We start from the raw sequence: 17,670 nt of genomic DNA, 5'->3' as shown, positions 1-17,670 counted from the left end.
TGCCTGGGGGTACCCATCGGGATCTATGTCCCTTAGGGACCAATTTAACGCTATTTTGGTCATTATTATTGGTGGTGCTGAAATGTAACCGCAATCTAAGGTCTCTAAAAAATCTATAGAGACCACGCCTGGTCTCAAAGGCATCATATCTATTTGAAGGTACAAATGATAATCCCTTGGCCAGAACTCCTTCCTGCTCCCCTGTCAGAGCCACACTGGAAATATTAATGATGTTATTTATTTCTTTGGAACTCTCTTTGTCTTGACTACTTTGCTCCCTTCCTTCTCTCCTACTACGCCTATTGCCTGATCTGGAAGCCTTAAAAAAGAATCAGGCATTCCATGGGCGGACTCAACTGATTTCAAAGCATTAATTGATTTATGCTGATTATTGCATCTGTTGTCATCCCCCGATGACTCACTCGATGACAACTGAAACTGCACTCTCCTTCCCCCAATTTTACCTCGCCGCCCACGTCGCTTTTTATCCATCCAACTATAGACGTATCCTCTAGTGTAATCATGCTCGTCCCTACGAAATTTGGCTACTTTAATAGCTCTCTGTTCTTTAATGTATGCCTCAATCTTGATGTTATGTTCTCCCAAGCTTTTGTCAAATGTCTATTTATCCTGAGCACCTTTCATTGCATTCTGCTTGTGAAATAGCTCATCCCTTTGTCCCTGAATCTCATCCTGCAACGCATCTATAGTAAGCAGCATGAGATCCAGGGAACATTGTGAGATCACAGAGTTCCACCTAGCCATATATTGATCGTTGCCGAGAAATCTCGGCTCCTTGGTGATCCGGAGCCCACGCGGCACCCGTTGCACATGGCAATATTCGATCAATGCCGCTGAGTGAAGCTTTGCATGAACCAACGCCTTATGTGTCCTAAGTACTTCATCCCAATTACTCTCATTGTCCCGTTGTTCATCCGTGAATAAACGAGTACCTCCCAGTAACTCCGTGATGCGGTCATCTGAAAGCCCTGCCTTCGATTCCCATCCAGCTGTAGCCATACCCCTTAATTACTTGATAACAATATAACTGAATAGGGGATACACCTCAATTCCCAAAGCCAAACTCACAATCTGTTTCAAAAAGGCTCCAGTATTAATTCAAAAAAACTTTTAATTGTTTTAATTTTTTTTTTTTTAAATATCGCAGAGACCGCCGCTCAGGAGGTTCTTCCTCCAGTCCTTCCCCAGGGTCTTGTACCCAATGACGGGGCCCTGGTCCTTGGCTCAGAGCAGATAGGAGGAAGGCTGTCCTCTTTTCTGGGTGAGTGGACCAGGGTAACTTCAGACGCTTGGGTTCTAAAAGTCATCAGAGACGGCTACAAGTTGGAGTTCTGCCGGCCCTTGAGAGACGGGTTCGTGAACTCTCCCTGCAAGTCTCCCCTCAAAGTGGCAGCAGTTCAGTAGACTCTGGACAACTTGCTCTGCCTTGGGGCAGTGGTCCCAATGCCCGTAGAGCAGCGTGGCACAGGACGTTACTCCATTTACTTTGTGGTGCCAAAGAAAGGAGGCTGTTCTCGACCTCAAGGGAGTCAATCGGGCTTTGCGAATACGGCATTTCCGTATGGAGACTCTCCGCTCCGTGATTGCTGCGGTACAAGAGGGAGAATTCCTGGCATCCTTGGACATCAAGGAAGCTTATCTGCACATTCCCATCTGGCCGCCTCATCAGCGCTTCCTGCGCTTTGCAGTGCTGGGCCGGCACTTCCAGTTCAGAGCCCTCCCGTTCGGGTTGGTTACGGCTCCGCGGACCTTCTTCAAAGTGATGGTGATCATTGCGGCTTATCTCCGCAAGGAAGGAGTGCAAGTCCATCCCTACCTGGACTACTGGCTAATTCGAGCTCCCTCCTTTGCAGAGTGTGGGAGAGCGACGGACAGGGTCATTGCTCTTCTGAGCTCTCTGGGATGGATCATCAACTCAGTCCCTGGAGTATCTGGGTGTTCGGTTCGACACCCAAGTGAGCAGAGTGTTCCTGCCGGACAACCGGAGCCTCAAGCTTCAGGCCCAGGTGGGCCGGTTCCTAGCCTCCTCAGCTCCTCGGGCTTGGGATTATGTGCAACTGTTGGGCTCCATGACGGCCACGATGGAGGTAATGCCCTGGGCCAGGCCCACATGAGGCCACTACAGCACTCCCTTCTGTGGCGCTAGACTCCGGTTTCGGAGGATGACGCAGTTCGCCTTCCCCTGGACCCGGCGGTGAGAAGGGCGCTACGTTGGTGGCTGATGTCAGTCACGTTGTCAGCTGGTATGCCTCTCATGTCCCCGGAGTGGATTGTCGTTACAACGGACGCCTGCTTGACGGGCTGGGAAGGACAGCGCAGGGGATATGGTCGCCGGCGGAGGCGAAGTGGTCCATCAATCTTTTGGAACTTCGGGCCATTCGGTTGGCGCTTCAAGCGTTTCTTCAGGTACTGATACTGAGGCCAGTTCGAATCCTGTCAGACAATGCACGGCCGTGGCCTATGTCAATCGCCAGGGAGGTACCAGGAGCGCCCCCCTAGCCAGGGAGGCCATGAGGTTTTGCCAGTGGGCAGAGGCGAATCTGGACCAGCTGTTGGCGACTCACATTGCGGGAGTCCTGAATGTCGAGGCGGACTTTCTCAGTCACCATACCTTGGATCCCGGAGAGTGGCAACTGTCTGCTCGGGTGTTCTTGGAGATCACGAAGCGCTGGGGCATGCCGACCTTGGATCTGATGGCGACCTTGGCCAATTGCCAAGTGCCGCAGTTCTTCAGCAGAGGACGGGACCCTCGATCTTTGGGGGTCGATGCTCTTCTCCAGCAGTGGCCGGTACAGGAGCTTATCTACGTGTTCCCGCCTTGGCCTATGCTGGGCAGAATTCTCGGCCGGGTGGCGAAACACCCAGGCCGGGTGGTCCTGGTGGGTCCAGACTGGCCCAGACGCCCCTGATCCGGCTTTCCGTAGTCAGTCCTCTGCAGCTTCCAGCGGAGCGGGGCCTCTTACATCAGGGTCCCGTGGTGATGGAGGATCCCTCCCCCTTTGGTCTTACGACCTGGCTCTTGAGCGGAAGCGGCTGAAGAAGAAGGGCTTCTCGGACAAGGTCATCGCCACTATGCTGCGAGCACGGAAGCGCTCTACTTCTACTACGTACGTCCCTTTGTATCATGGTGCGAAGCAGGATCCCTGTTGCCCTTCATGGCGCCAATTACTTCAGTGTTGGCGTTCCTGCAAGAAGGTCTAGAGAAAGGCCTGTCGCTCAGCTCTCTTAAGGTCCAGGTAGTGACTCTAGCTTGCTTCAGGAGTCGCCTGAAGGGTGCTTCCCTGGCTTCTCAGCCAGATGTGGTGCGTTTTCTCAAAGGGGTTAATCACCTACGCCCTCCTCTGCACTCGATAGTGCCTATGTGGAATCTCAATCTGGTGCTGCGGGCCTTGCAGAAGCCGCCCTTTGAGCCATTATCAGGGCTGTCTCTGAAGGACCTGACATTGAAAGCGGTCTTTTTGGTGGCAATCGCTTCAGCCAGGAGGGTTTCCGAGCTCCAGGTGCTCTCGTGTAGAGAGCCGTTCCTGCGGTTCACGGAGGCAGGAGTGTCTATTCGCCCAATGCCTGCCTTCCTGCCCAAGATTGTTTCTCACTTCCATGTGAATCAGCAGCTTTGTCTACCCTCCTTCCATAGGGAGGATTATCCATAGGACTATCGTGCTCTCAGATGCCTGGATGTTATACGAGTTATCATCAGATACTTGGAAGTGACCAACGATTTCCAGAAGTCAGATCACCTGTTCGTGCTGTTTGCAGGCCCCCGTAGGGGTCTGCAGGCATCTAACCTACCGTGGCACGTTGGGTCAAGGAAATGATTGCGGCAGCTTATGTGGCCGCAGGGAAGGTGCCGCCTATCCAGCTGAAGGCTCATTCTACTACAGCACAGGCGGCTTCGATGGCAGAGTCCAGGTCCGTTTCCTTGGAGGAGATTTGCAGATCAACGACTTGGGCATCGGCTCGTATCTTCTCACGGCATTATCGCTTGGACATGGCAGCACGGGCCGAGGCCCAGTTTGGAGCTTCAGTGTTGCGTTCTCAGATTTCCATGTCCCGCCCTGGGTGAGTACTGCTTGGATACACCCCACCAGTCTATGGATTGATCTGCTTGATGATATGGAAGGTAAAATTATGTATCATACCTGATAATTTTCTTTCCATTAATCATAGCAGATCAATCCTTAGTCCCTCCCAGATATCTGTACTGTTTGTTCTAGTTCAGTTATATTTCAGGTTCAAGTTTAGACTTCAGTTCCTGTTCAGGAGGACTTCGAGTTCAAGTTCTTCCACTTGGATTTCCCTGGAGTTGGGACGACTTTGTGTTACAGTGAGCTGCTGCTTCTTTCCCCCCGTTTCGACGGTGGTTGGATTCATAACTAAATTATACCAGTGCTCCCTCCCACTTCGTGCCGGTAGTAGGGTAGCTTTGTTTCCCTCTCGCTTTTGCGGTGATGGGTTAAGCCAGCTCCTTCCGCGGTTGCAGTAGCAGGACATGCCAGTTCCCCCCGCGTTGGCGGGTGTGGGTGCCCCCCCCCCCCACTTCGGCAGTGGTTGGGTGGCAGAGTGTCCCTTTGTGGGTGTAATTCTCTATGTTTGGTGATTCCTGCGGATGGAGCTTTGATATCGACTATACTGAGGATTTTCTGGTAGCACATGACCACATATAGAGAGGCAAAAGATTGTTCTCTATCTCCACCTGCTGGTAGATGGACACAACCCACCAGTCTATGGATTGATCTGCTATGATTAATGGAAAGAAAATTATCAGGTATGAAACATAATTTTACCTTTTTTTTCTATCATGATTTTTTGTCGTGTAGCATTTTAAGTCAAGTTTTATAGACGATATACTGGTCCTTTCAACACATCAAAAGGCTATAAGCATGACATCGGTTACGTACCCTCGTCATCACTGCATCAACTTTCATTAATTTTGGCGCCTTCAGTATATATATAAGTCACCAGCACTTCTCTTTCTCATGTATTTTGCCACTTTTTGTGTTACTACCAGACCGTGTCGTTTGACCAACTATTCTTAGTAGGTCTTTGTAAAGCGTTCACACTTTATAACACTCTGTATATAGAAGATGTCTGGTAATATAGTTTAATTTTCCCATTATTTTTACACACAGCCATATTCTCTGCATTTGACATTGATTTATATCGTTTAAGTATTTATTTATGGCAGCACTATCTATGCGGCACAGTTCTCTTCAGGACTTTAGCATTGAATTTTCCATTGCAATCATAAGTTATACTTCTTATGTCCAGTTCACTTTCTTTACACCACTACGCATGTTTCTGTAGGTATCTGATTCCTTTCCTTCCTCTGAGCACTGCCTGATAAATGTCTATGACTGTTTTTGAGTTTTCATGAAGTCCAACTTCGTTTTTATGTAGTACTCTTCCTGTTGTATATTCAAGACTGTCACAGCAATGGGCTATTTAATTCCGAATGAGTTTCTCCCACTTCAAGCGCTAAAGCTTCCAGCGATAGTCCTCACTCACTCTGGTTAGTGTCCTTTTCTTTCAGTTTTGAGATATTAGCACTTTTTTGCAACATATATTTTTTCATGTTTAATAGTTACTCCTATGTCGGGTGTAACTCTGTTCTCTTATCAGTTCTCACTACATATCTTTCCAATCAAACATCCACTAAGGTTTTTCACCATATTTCTCAACATATGGTTTTTATATGCTGTAATCCCTTACTTATGATGTTTTTTACAGACCAGCCTACATAATTGTGTATAGGAGTTTTCACTTCAAATACAGTTTAGAAGGTCAGTCATTTTTAATTCCTTCCATCCGTTGTCAAATCGTTTTACATTAATAATATTTTCATTTAGTGTTAAGTCCCTTATTAGTATTGATGTCTCCTTTAGAGATACCAAGTTATCCACCAATCATAGCGTTCCAAGTATACGTTTGAATCTCTACACTTCAAAGAGAGCCCAGTAGGTCAGTCACTTTTTTTAACATCCCTTTCACAGTTAATATGTATAGGATTTTATCACATTATATCAAATCATTTCATTATATTACATCATACAGCCAGGATTTTCAAACCACTGTGATCTTAAATCTCCACGTCCATGTGTTTAGAATTTTTTTAGCAATTTGCATATTGTTTAATTTTAACATCCCTTTCATAGTCCATATGTATAGGATTTTATCACATTATATTACATTATATATCCAGAGTTTTTAAACTACTGTGATCTTAAAATCCCCATGTCTGTGCGTTTGGAGTTTCAGTTCATATCCATTTGTATATTTACCGTATTTTTCGGACTATAAGACGCACTTTTTTCCCCCAAAATTTGGGAGGAAAATGGGGGGTGCGTCTTATAGTCCGAAGGTAGCGAGTTCGGGATCGCCCTCCCCTACTTACGTGACGCGATGTTCCCTGGTGGTCTAGTGACGTCGGGGCAGGAAAGAGCCCCCTCTTTCCTGCCCAGCGCGCTGCTCTCCGTCCTCCTGACTGGTTCCTGACGGTCTCGGCGAGATTCAAAATGGCCGCCGAGATTCTCGGCGGCCATTTTGAATCTCGCCGAGACCGTCAGGAACCAGTCAGGAGGACGGAGAACAGAGCGCTGGGCAGGAAAGAGGGGGCTCTTTCCTGCCCCGACGTCACTAGACCACCAGGGAACATCGCGTCACGTAAGTAGGGGAGGGCGATCCCGAACTCGGACAAGACGCACTGGAGCACCTAGGTTTTAGAGGAGGGAAAAAGGAAACATTTTTTTTTCCTATTTCCCTGCTCTAAAGCCTAGGTGCGTCTTATGGTCCGGTGCGTCTTATGGTCCGAAAAATACGGTAATTTTAACATAGTTTACACTCTTTAATATATGTGGACTATTATGGACTATTATTATTTTTATCATTGTCCCTTCAGGTTCAATCACCTTTTTGCATATTATCTCATCAAAGCATTGCCCTTTTTTTGGGTGTCAGCAGTATCACACATTTTGTATATATTTTTACATTTTTACATATTTGCATTATTGTTATTACCTATGTTTTTCTTTGAGTGTTTATATTGTTCATCACAATTTTGTATTGTTATAGTTTCTAATGAATATAATTTTTACATCAAGCCATTCAATTGTATATGTTTATTTGTTTATAAGTTTCAATTATTAAATACGTATTTTAAGTTGTACTGTCCAACTTAAAATAGGTACTCCACTAGTAATGTGACAATCCAATCATATATCCATATTGTTTTATTTTTCACCTTTTTAAAAAATGTTATTTTACTGATTATTATTTGTGTGTATGTATGTGTGTGTATATATATATATATATATATATATATATATATATATATATAATATTTATGATTTCAAACTCGTGAGGCAGGCCTGTGGCTGAAATATCTTTAGTTCATGGTTGTTTTCCTACTGTCCTTGTTTTTTGAACATCCTTCATGGGAATTCAGAGTTCTTCCACTTCGGTGGATTTTCTTCGTCCCACCCAGGATTGATAGATGGGCTACAGATTTAAAGTGAGGGGACTAAGGATATTGCAGAATAGGGTTGCATATGCTTTCAACTTCACAATTATTCTAAACTTTGGAAACTGTTCCTCCCTTGCTGCCCAGTGACTTGTTTGCATGATTAATCCTTCTATCCAGAGAACAACAATCAAAGGTAAGCAGCTTTGCTAGGGATGACATAAACTGTTTTTCTTCCTTTTGTACTACAGGATACAGAAGAGGCCCTTGTGATAAATTTAAAAGATAGTCAGGTACTCCAGCATAAAGAAAACCTTGAATGGAATTGGAATCTCATTGGGACAATACTCAAGGTAAGTGCAGAAAATTGTATTCTAGTTGGATTCAGTTTAGAGAATAGTGTAAGATGAAAAAAAACGGAAGGGGGCTTAATATTATAAAATACATTAAATTGGTTGATTAGGATTATCTGATATGTGCTATAGCTGTAAAACTAAGAAATTAAATGACTTTGTAAGAAAGACTGATTGTGGGGGGGGGGGGGGGGGGGGGGGGTTTCTCCTACTCCCTGCTCATATGAAAATCCAAGAAAAACAAAAATTCAAACAGGAATAAATTAATCTCAGAATGTTCATGAAAATTAAATAAGACTTTGTAATTCAGTAGCCACTTCAGACATACAGCCTATTCTTTGAGCTCTAAACAAATATCTATTTCAGAATTTTCTAGAAAGGCCTAAAAACCTTTTCTATATTTCTGTGACCCCATTACTTTCTTAATTTCATTTGCTGGAGATGTCAGACATATCAGCTTAAGTAGCTGCTTTTTTTTCTTCAGTTTTCTTTGTTTCTTAAAAAATAGTTTTTTTCTGGCAGTTACTAAGATATTACTTTTTGTCATTCTGCTAATTGGCACAAGTTGTTTTTCCTCAGTACAGACACTTAGCAGCTCATTTTGATTGATTTATTTTTAGTTCTCCAGTTGTGCTTTCATGAAGAGATTTTTGTGTGATTTGGTTGAATGTTTTTCTGATCATACTAGAAAAAATAAAGCAGTTGCTTTAAGTTCTTTGAGAACAAGCAGGTCACTTCATCTCACAGTTGGGTGGCACTATCCGACTTAGCCCGTTATGGATGTTTAGATTGTAAGCTCCTTTGAGCAGGGACTGTCCTTCTATGTTAAATTGTACAGCGCTGCGTAACCCTAGTAGCGCTTTAGAAATGTCAAGTAGTAGTAGTTTAGTGCTTTCAGTATGCACTGTAAGTGTGAGATGGACAAACTGTGTAATGGTAGCTGTTATCAGGATTTTCTAAAACCCCTTCCCACACACTATACGAATCCAAGTTCTGTCACTGCTAGAACTGACAAGGGAATGACACCAAGCCAATTATAATACAAACAAAGGCTATTTATTTACAAGCAAGTGAAACAACCAAAAGTGAAAACACAAATGACTAAGACTTATTTGCAAATTCAAGGTGACTGAGCAAGTAAAAGACAGATGATCGTAGCAGAGAATTAGAGTGACTGCGCACAACCCTGGTCAGGCCTCCTATTATTACCCTTTAGCAATAATACAGCTGGCATATAACCTGGAAGTAGATGAAGGTTCAAGATGATGCTAGTGCAGGACACCAGATGAACAGCTAGATTCAGAAGAGCTCCAGTAGGTCCCAGCAGTGTGACTAAGTTGGATGGTAACTAAAAAAGAAATAGGGGAGGACCAATCAAAACCAACACTTGGTAAGACGAAATATTTATTGAAAAGCTAAAACGCTCGACGCAGATCTGTGTTTCGATGCATAGGCGCCTGCTTCAGGAGTCAATAATATCTACAGAATGTAAATTGGAAATAGTTTTATCAGGTATTAGCCCTTCCTCTACTGTATGTACTTTTTGGTAGGTTTTTTTTTTTTTCAATAGAAAGGTACTATTTATTGCCTATTTAGCATTCCATGGCCAAATTCCATATATTTTTAATTAATGCCTGTACACAATGGGGCTCATTGTCAAAGCACCTAGACTTAAAAATTGGAACTTTGTAAGTCTAAGTGCTTAGAAAATACGCTTCAATATCACCTAAGTTTTTGCAATGTTTGTAACTTGATAATAGTTATTTCTCACTGTCTCTTTTTTTTGGTTGGATGGTAACACCAACTACTACTCCTTGGTTTCCAGAGCTGGATATAACAGTGGTAGCTCTTATATCCATTATAACACCAACAAGTTTATCCATTATAATTCCAACATAACATATTTTGATGGAATCATCTGCATTGGGATCTCTCCTGCTTACTCTTCCAGATAAAATCTAGCCAGCATAAACACCACAACATTAGACAGCATGCAGTTTTATATTTTCACCGCATGGTCTCTGAAAAAAATTAAAAAAGCATCTTTAGCCATATTTCATGATCCAGTTTCCACCAAATACATTAACAGGAACCATTCTGTCTCTAAATTCAAACCCCTGGGGTTCACAGTATTCACTGTAAATAACTAAAACTACTCTGTTATTCAACAATGTGTCCAATTTTTCATCCAGTTGGACAAAAAGCAGGAATTAGATTCCTTCTTTATATGGCTGAAGTCTCTAGAGCTGGATTTACAATTTACCATTACATGTGATTTCAAATCTATACATTTTTGGATTTTTTAAATAATGAAATATGATGGCAAATTTTGTGTCTTCTTTATACAGGAAACCTGACTGAAATAATTACTTGAGGTTTACTAGTTTTTATTACAAACTTAAGACAGGCCTGCCAGTCTACCAGTTTTTGCAAGTAAAAAGAATATGTACTTTTTCTGCTGACGTTGAGTCTGCCTCTAAGCATTTATTTTAAAGCTTTCTTCAAAATACATATCCACTGTCAACCATAAACATGGACTATAAATGGGCTAAATCATGGATGACTTCTCCCATATAAACCATGTGATATGGAGGAACGTTTAATGTGTGTTCTGCCATATTCAACATAATGTGATTCAGTTCATGTTTGTCCAGTGGGATGCATTGACTTTGCATTCATTGTTTCAGGATCTTCGTTTTCATTTCAGAGGTGGGAGAATTTAGGAGAATTGTTAATTTCTAAAGCTCTGCTGTGTGATAATCAATTTAGCCACAAAGTGTGTGGCTATTGGAGTTGGTGTGCCTCAGCTATTACAGGAACATCATAGATATGCATTGTCATTGGAAGAACATTAGTTTCTCGTCGGAACTCTACTTGTAAATTCTTCATAAGTATTGTCATTTGTCCTTGCTCCCTCATATATATGGGTTGAACTAAGAGACATTGTTCAACTGTGGCTTGACAAACATAAAAGCTGGTTGAATATTGCAGTGAGGCAGCCCCTTCAGTTACTCATTGGACACAGTGTCATCACTCACTCTCTGATATTGAAAGAGAAGATTACTTATGTTGTGGAATCCTCTTGGCAGGGAGGGAATATGGACAAATTGTTGAATAGTCAAGGTCAGTTTTGGATACTTATGTTGAAGACTGTGAACTCCGGGGATTTGAGTTTAGAGAGAGACTGGTTCTCGCTGATTTTATTGGTGGTACTTGAAAACCTTATTGCTGAATGGTGGAAAACAGAACATTTCATATGGTTAAAGATGTTGTCACCATTTTATTTTCAGGTTCCTAAGATGTAAAGCATTGAAATTTATGTCTAGAAAAATCTTCTAAAGGACAAGATAAAAATACTGCAAGGCATCACTAAGTTGATGCACATACACAGGACAATGGGCACTTACTTTCCTTTATAGAATACCAGCCTAACTGCATATATACATGCTTAGCATTTAGACGTGAACACTTATTCTAGTCATAGGGCTGGTGTGTTAGCATCTAAGTGCTGCAAATATCTATCTAGCTTATGGTTGGTATTCTATAAGTTATGCACATACGTTTGAGCCTATATACACCCTCTTAAAATTACATACTATGTAAATACATGAATATGTACAGAATAGTGCTTAGGTAGAATTTTGGCATTTACACGTGTTTGCACACATATGCATATAAATGATAGAGCCTGTGTTATAGAATTACTTCCATAATGTTATAATAATTTATTTTCTTTTCAAAACTTTCTTTAGCGGTCACTCTAGGCAATATCTCTTAAAACTAAGGATCGCTAATGATTGGCACATTCTAAATACCAAGAAGCCCACAGGAATAAAATGGACTTTAGCATTTAGTACACCCTAATCATTAGCGCATCTTAGTAAAATGAGCCCTTAATGAGCTCCTAATATTTAGTGTATTATTACTTCTGCTTTCTGTTGAGCTGGATGTAATGAGCTTTATTTAACAATCCATAGTAGATCAAAATATAAACTCTGTGTTCATTAACTCCTTTAAATGAATCAATGCTTGTACATACATTTGACGGCTTTTACTTTGAATCTGATGATTTTTTTTATCTGCTTTTCTTTCAGTGGCCAAATATAAATCTAAAGAACTGTAAAGATGAACAGTTGCATAGGTATGTGAACCTGAGTCATTTAGAAACTTGATATAGAAAAGCGTTTTTAAATTAAACTTACATATGCTTGTCAAAGTTTATATTAAATTTGATTCATAAGGGGTACACTAAGTGGAGACTGGAAGCACCCTTTCAAGGCACCATGCCAGGCACAAATATTTAATATTTTTGTGTCTCCAGCGGCTGAAAATAGTTCACTATGCAGGTCCTGGGTTTAACCATTTCTTCCTGGTCTAGTTGAGCTATTATTTACTTATTGAAGGGCTGTAAGAAAGTAAGTTGCCTTGGAAATACTTGCACAAGTCCAAGTCCCTTTCCTTTTTGTTCCCTCATTTTCTTAGCAGGGCTTCATTTTTTTTTTTTTGGGGGGGGGGGGGGGTCAAGCTTCCTCTTCGTCATATGCAAGAGGTGGTCTGAAGAAGGCTCCTAGACCACTTTTAAGGGCTGGGTCCCAGTCGAGCATGGGGAGGATTTTGAATGATCTGGTAAGGTCACTAAGGAAATATGCATTCAAAATAATGAAAAATATATTTCTTTGAGGACAAGCAGGCTGCTTGTTCTCGCATGTGGGTCGACATCTGCGTCGGCACGGGAACCAGAATTTTGCAAGCAAAATATTTTAAAAGTCTTGCCAGAGTCTTCTGGCGCACGTGCAGCATGCACTGATTTCCCGCCCGTCGCGTGAACGCGTTCCTCAGTTATTTTTTCTCCGCGTTGAGGTACGGCCGATTTTTTTCTCCACTCTTCTCAGGCCCTGGAAAGAGTCTCATCCGTTCTGTGGCTTTTGCCTTATTTCTTTTCTTTTTTTTTTTTAATAGAGATTTACATTTAAAAAAAAAACTTCCCGTAGTTTTCTTTATTTTTTTGCCCTTTTAAAGTTTCCTTTGGTTTTTGACGCGGCCAGCTTAGGCTGTGTGGTCGAGTTGTTCCCTTCTTTTCGTGCCCTTTTTTCTTTTAACAGGCAAGATCGCGTCTTTTAATTTCACCGAAGCTGTTTTTTCTTCCACGTCATCGGAGATACCCAGTGGCTTCAAACGTTGTACTTGGTGCAACCAGACCATCTCAGGTACCGATACCCACGCTTGGTGTATCCAGTGCCTTGGGCCTGACCATAGCCCAGCCACTTGTAGTCTGTGTCTTCGCATGAAGAAATGGACTCAAGCGTCTCGAGAAGCTTTTTGGGGCTCGGTCCGGTCCTTCGACATCGGTACCGAGGTCGGCAGCATCGACATCGAGGGACGCATCGATGTCGGGAGCGAAGGTAATGGCTGCAGAACGACCAACTGGTGTTGGGAGCAGTGAGACATGAGTGGGGCTCCACCTGTCTCGAGGCCTCCTGTTATGCAGGCCCCCCGGGACTGACCTTCGTCGGACCCGGCCCCGAGGAGACGTGAGGATTCCACGTCTTCGTCATCAATACCAAGGAGTCTCGGTGATGGGCGTCGAGCGAAGGTGAAGAAGCACCGTCATCATTCTCCTTTGACACACGGTGCGGAGAGCTCCAGGGCATCGAGGGATTCGACACCCGAGAAGCGTCGGCGCCGAGAGGATCTCGCTCTCCCTCTATTCAGGAGATGCTGGTGCGTCAGTCTAGCAGCCCGGTACCTGCTCCTGAGCCTCGACAGATTCTGCCACTGGCTCCTTTACCGACCCCGCGGTCTTGTCCGACGGCGGCTCTCAACGAGTGCATCAGGGCCTTGCTTCCAGAGCTTCTGAAAGGGCTGCTGCGCCAGTCTGCTTCGGTGTCGGGGGGGGGGGGTGCTTGCGCCTTCCGTACCGTTTGCTGCAGCGGTATCTGGCCCTTCGCATGTGGTGAGGTCCCCGACCCCGGTGCCGCCTGCCACCCAAATTGACTCCCCTTCAACGTCGGTGGAGGAAGCTTCACCAGAGTCCAGGCGAGTGTCGACTTCTCGGCACCGCAATCGAGGACGTCATTCCTCGGCGTTGAGGCAGGCTCAGTTTCGGACTGCTCTGAGAGATGTCTTTTCCAATACAGAAGATGAGCGTTCGTGGGAGGAAGAGGAGGATCCCAGGTACTTTTCTTCTGATGAGTCCTATGGGATTCCTTCTGAACCTTCCCCTCCACCAGAAAGGAGAATTTCTCCACCGGAGAGTCTATCCTTTACCTCCCTTGTCCGGGAAATGACTGCAGCTATTCCCTTCCCTATGGAGGTTGAGGATGAGCTCAGGGCTGAGATGCTCGAGGTCCTGGATTATCCTTCTCTGCCTAGAGAGGCTGCAACGGCTCCTTTGCATAATGTACTGAAGGAAGTCCTTATGCGAAACTGGTCATTCCCTCTGTCTAATCCCGTGATCCTGAAATGGACTGAATCCCAATATCAGATCCACGGGGAGCCTGGATTGATGAAGTCTCAGCTATCTCACAATTCCATGGTGGTGGACTCCGCTCTCAAAAGATCCAAGAGTACTAGGGACTATGCCTCGGTGCCCCCAGGTAGAGAATCTAGAACCTTGGATTCTTTTGGGAGGAAGGCATATCAGGCCGCTATGCTCGCTGCCAAGATCCAAACATACCAGCTCTTCACGAGCATCCACTTGTGGAACTCAGTGAGGCAATTGTCTAGCTTGGTTGATGCACTCCCTCCTGGGCAAGCCGAGCCTTTTCGCCAAGTGGTCAGGCAGCAGAAGGCGTGCCGAAAATTCTTGGCCAGTGGTACGTTCGACACTTTTGATGTAGCATCCAGGATCGCTGCCCAAGGTATAGTGATGCGCAGACTTTCATGGCTGCGTGTCTTTGACCTGGATCATTCGGTCCAGCAGCGGATGGCGGATGTTCCTTGCCGGGGGGATAACCTTTTTGGTGAGAAAGTAGAGGATCTTGTTGACCAGTTCAAGAAGCACAATGATGCTATGGATTCTCTCTCCCGCCGAGCGTCTTCTGCTACTACCTCCTCATCTAGGAGGTTTTTTTGGAGGGAAGAGGAGAGCTCCCTATTCCTGCAATAGGTGTAGGTACACTCCTGCTTCTCGGCAGCCTGTCCAGGCTCATTCCCAGCACGCTCGTTCTCATCAACAACGTGCGCCTAAGGCCTCTGCGGTTCCCCAGCAAAAACAAGGGACTGGATTTTGACTGGCTCCAGTTCAGCATAGCCTCAGTAAAAGTGTCTGTGCCGGATGACTTGCCGGTTGGGGGGAGGTTGATATTTTTTCACCAAAGATGGCCTCTCATAACCTCCGACCGGTGGGTTCTTCAAGTAGTCCGGTCAGGATACACCCTCAATATGGAATCCAAACCTCCAGTGTCCTCCGGGAGCTCATTCTTACAGTTCCTAGCACAAATAGGTACTTGCAGAGGAACTCTCAGCCCAAGCAGTCGAACCTGTTCCACCAGGGGAAGAAGGGCTGGGATTCTATTCCAGGTGCTTCCTTGTGCAAAAGAAAACAGGGGGGATGCGTCCCATCCTAGACCTAAGGGCCCTGAACAAATTTCTTGTCCGAGAAAAGTTCAGGATGATTTCCCTAGGCACCCTTCTTCCCATGATTCAGGAGAACGATTGGCTATGCTCTCTGGACTTAAAGGATGCCTATACTCACATCTCGATACTCCCAGCTCACAGGAAGTATCTTCGATTTCGGCTGGGAACACAGCACTTTCAGTACCACGTAGTGCCTTGTGGCCTGGCGTCTGCGCCCAGACTGTTTACCAAATGCCTAGCTGTAGTCGCAGCGTCGCTACGCAGACTGGGAGTGCATGTGCTTCCTTATCTCGACGATTGGCTGGTGAAGAGCACCTCGAAGGAGGGTGCTCTGGAGTCCATGCGAATGACTATTCGGGTGCTAGAGCTACTGGGGTTCTTCATAAATTATCCCCAGTCCCATCTCAACCCAGTTCAAGCATTGGAATTCATTGAAGCCCTGTTGAACACTCAGCTCAAGCTTATTTTCCCGAGACAAGGGCGAACAATCTTCTGTCCCTGGTGTCCATGGTTCGAGCGTCTCAGCAGGTCATGGCTCGGCAGATGTTGAGACTTCTGGGGCATATGGCCTCCACAGTTCATGTCACGCCCATGGCACCCATGGTCAGCTCAATGGACCCTAGCTTCCCAGTGGTTCCAAGCTGTGGGGGATCTAGAAGATGTCATCCAACTGTCCACCGGCTTTCAGAATTCTCTCCACTGGTGGACGATTTGATCCAGTTTGATCATGGGTCAACCATTCCAAGTTCCTCAGCCACAATAAGGGTATCCTGGCAAACTCGACCAGCTTTTGATCTAGTCCTATATAATAAAAGGCACCTCCAACGTTCTGAAGCTGACTCCGTGGCACTGAAACCTTGAAGCATTCGTGCTCTGTTTCCATCTCCTAAATTGACGTCACGTACTTCCGGGTTCATCACAAGCAGCAGTGACCAACCACACAAGGGTTCATAATCGCCCCACCGTTGAGGGAACTCTGTAGAGTTGCCAGCCCCTGCGCCTCCCTCCCTCTCTCTCTCTCTGCCCTCCAAGCACTGCCTGTCCTCCGGCAGCCCCTCACCTTCCTAGCGCGGGAGAACATCGGCTCCGTGATGGAGGAAGGCCCCTCTGCCTCAGACACATTAGCACACTCAGCACTACAAACTCCCGCCGCTGAACACCGCTTCCCACAACGGGAACAGTGTTTAACAGTTTCCGCCGCCATGCTGCTAAAAAATATGAAAAACAATGCCGGCACTTACCAGCTGATCCCCCCTGCAGCGCAGCACTGACAGCTGGAGCCAAGGGAAACGCTCTGGCTCCGAGAACAGCAGCAGTCAGTCAGAAAGGAACTAACTCCCTAACTCTCCGCAAATTCTTTGTTTAAAATACATTTTATGGTTCTTAGATATTTTTTTTTTTAAGTGAGGAGAGAATGAGAGAGCCAAGCAGAGAGCACAGAATCCTGTCAGATGAAAGTACAGGGTGAGGCAGGGACCTTGCAGTAAGGTATGCCCCCAAAGGTGACTGAGAGAGATGGGGGCAGCCATGGAACTGGGAGGGGGGAGGGGGACTCTGGAACAGGGGGGAGGGAGGGGGACCCTGGAACTGGGGGGGAGGGGGAGGGACATCCCTGGCACCGGGAGGGAGGGAGGGGGCCCCTGGCACACACTCTCATTCTCACACACACACTCTCTCTCTCACAGACACTCGCACCCAGTCTCACTCTGTCACACATTCTCTCTCTCTCTCTCTCTCTCTCTCTCTCTCTCTCTCTCTCTCTCTCACACACAGTCACTCTCACACACACTCTCTCAAACATACACACTCTGAGGAAAACCTTGCTAGCGCCCGTTTCATTTGTGTCAGAAACGGGCCTTTTTTCTTAGTTGTTCATAAAAGGCCCCTTGCTCTCTTTTTGGGGCATACAGATTCAAAAGTGTGTGTAATTAACCTTCCTGGTCACCTTTAGTAGAAGATGTCTCCCCCTCAGGATCCCTCTAAGACTTCCCTAGGGAATATCTGATTCTCTGATGTATTAGAATCCCCACCCCAATGGTTTTGCCTTTATTAGAAGCAAAACATCAGTGCAGGTAGTGTTTGTTTGGTTAATAGGTGGGTTTCTGGAATGAAGCCTACACCCATCTGCACTGTGGCTGCTTCTTTGTAATATAAGCACCACTTCTGGGGTGAATATTGTTCATTAACATTATATGAAAGAAATGTTAATGCTGACATCATGAAGGCAAGACAGAGGAAGCAGACTCCATCCAAGATTCAATA

General features: G+C 45.0%; 1 protein-coding gene across 1 annotated transcript in view; it reads left to right on the top strand.

Moving 5' to 3' along the window:
- RICTOR (RPTOR independent companion of MTOR complex 2) overlaps window positions 1-17,670 on the top strand; it is a 468,276-nt gene that overhangs the window by 220,936 nt on the left and 229,670 nt on the right. Inside the window, exons 18-19 of the mRNA XM_030193057.1 lie at window positions 7,729-7,830; window positions 11,925-11,971. Coding sequence (XP_030048917.1) covers window positions 7,729-7,830; window positions 11,925-11,971 — 149 coding nt within the window. The remainder of the gene's footprint in view (window positions 1-7,728; window positions 7,831-11,924; window positions 11,972-17,670) is intronic.

The sequence above is a fragment of the Microcaecilia unicolor genome, chromosome 2 (assembly GCF_901765095.1).
Source record: "Microcaecilia unicolor chromosome 2, aMicUni1.1, whole genome shotgun sequence".
In the NCBI taxonomy this organism is placed as follows: domain Eukaryota; kingdom Metazoa; phylum Chordata; class Amphibia; order Gymnophiona; family Siphonopidae; genus Microcaecilia; species Microcaecilia unicolor.
The sequence above is the reverse complement of the archived record's forward strand: the minus strand, read 5'-3'. Positions and strand labels throughout refer to the sequence as shown.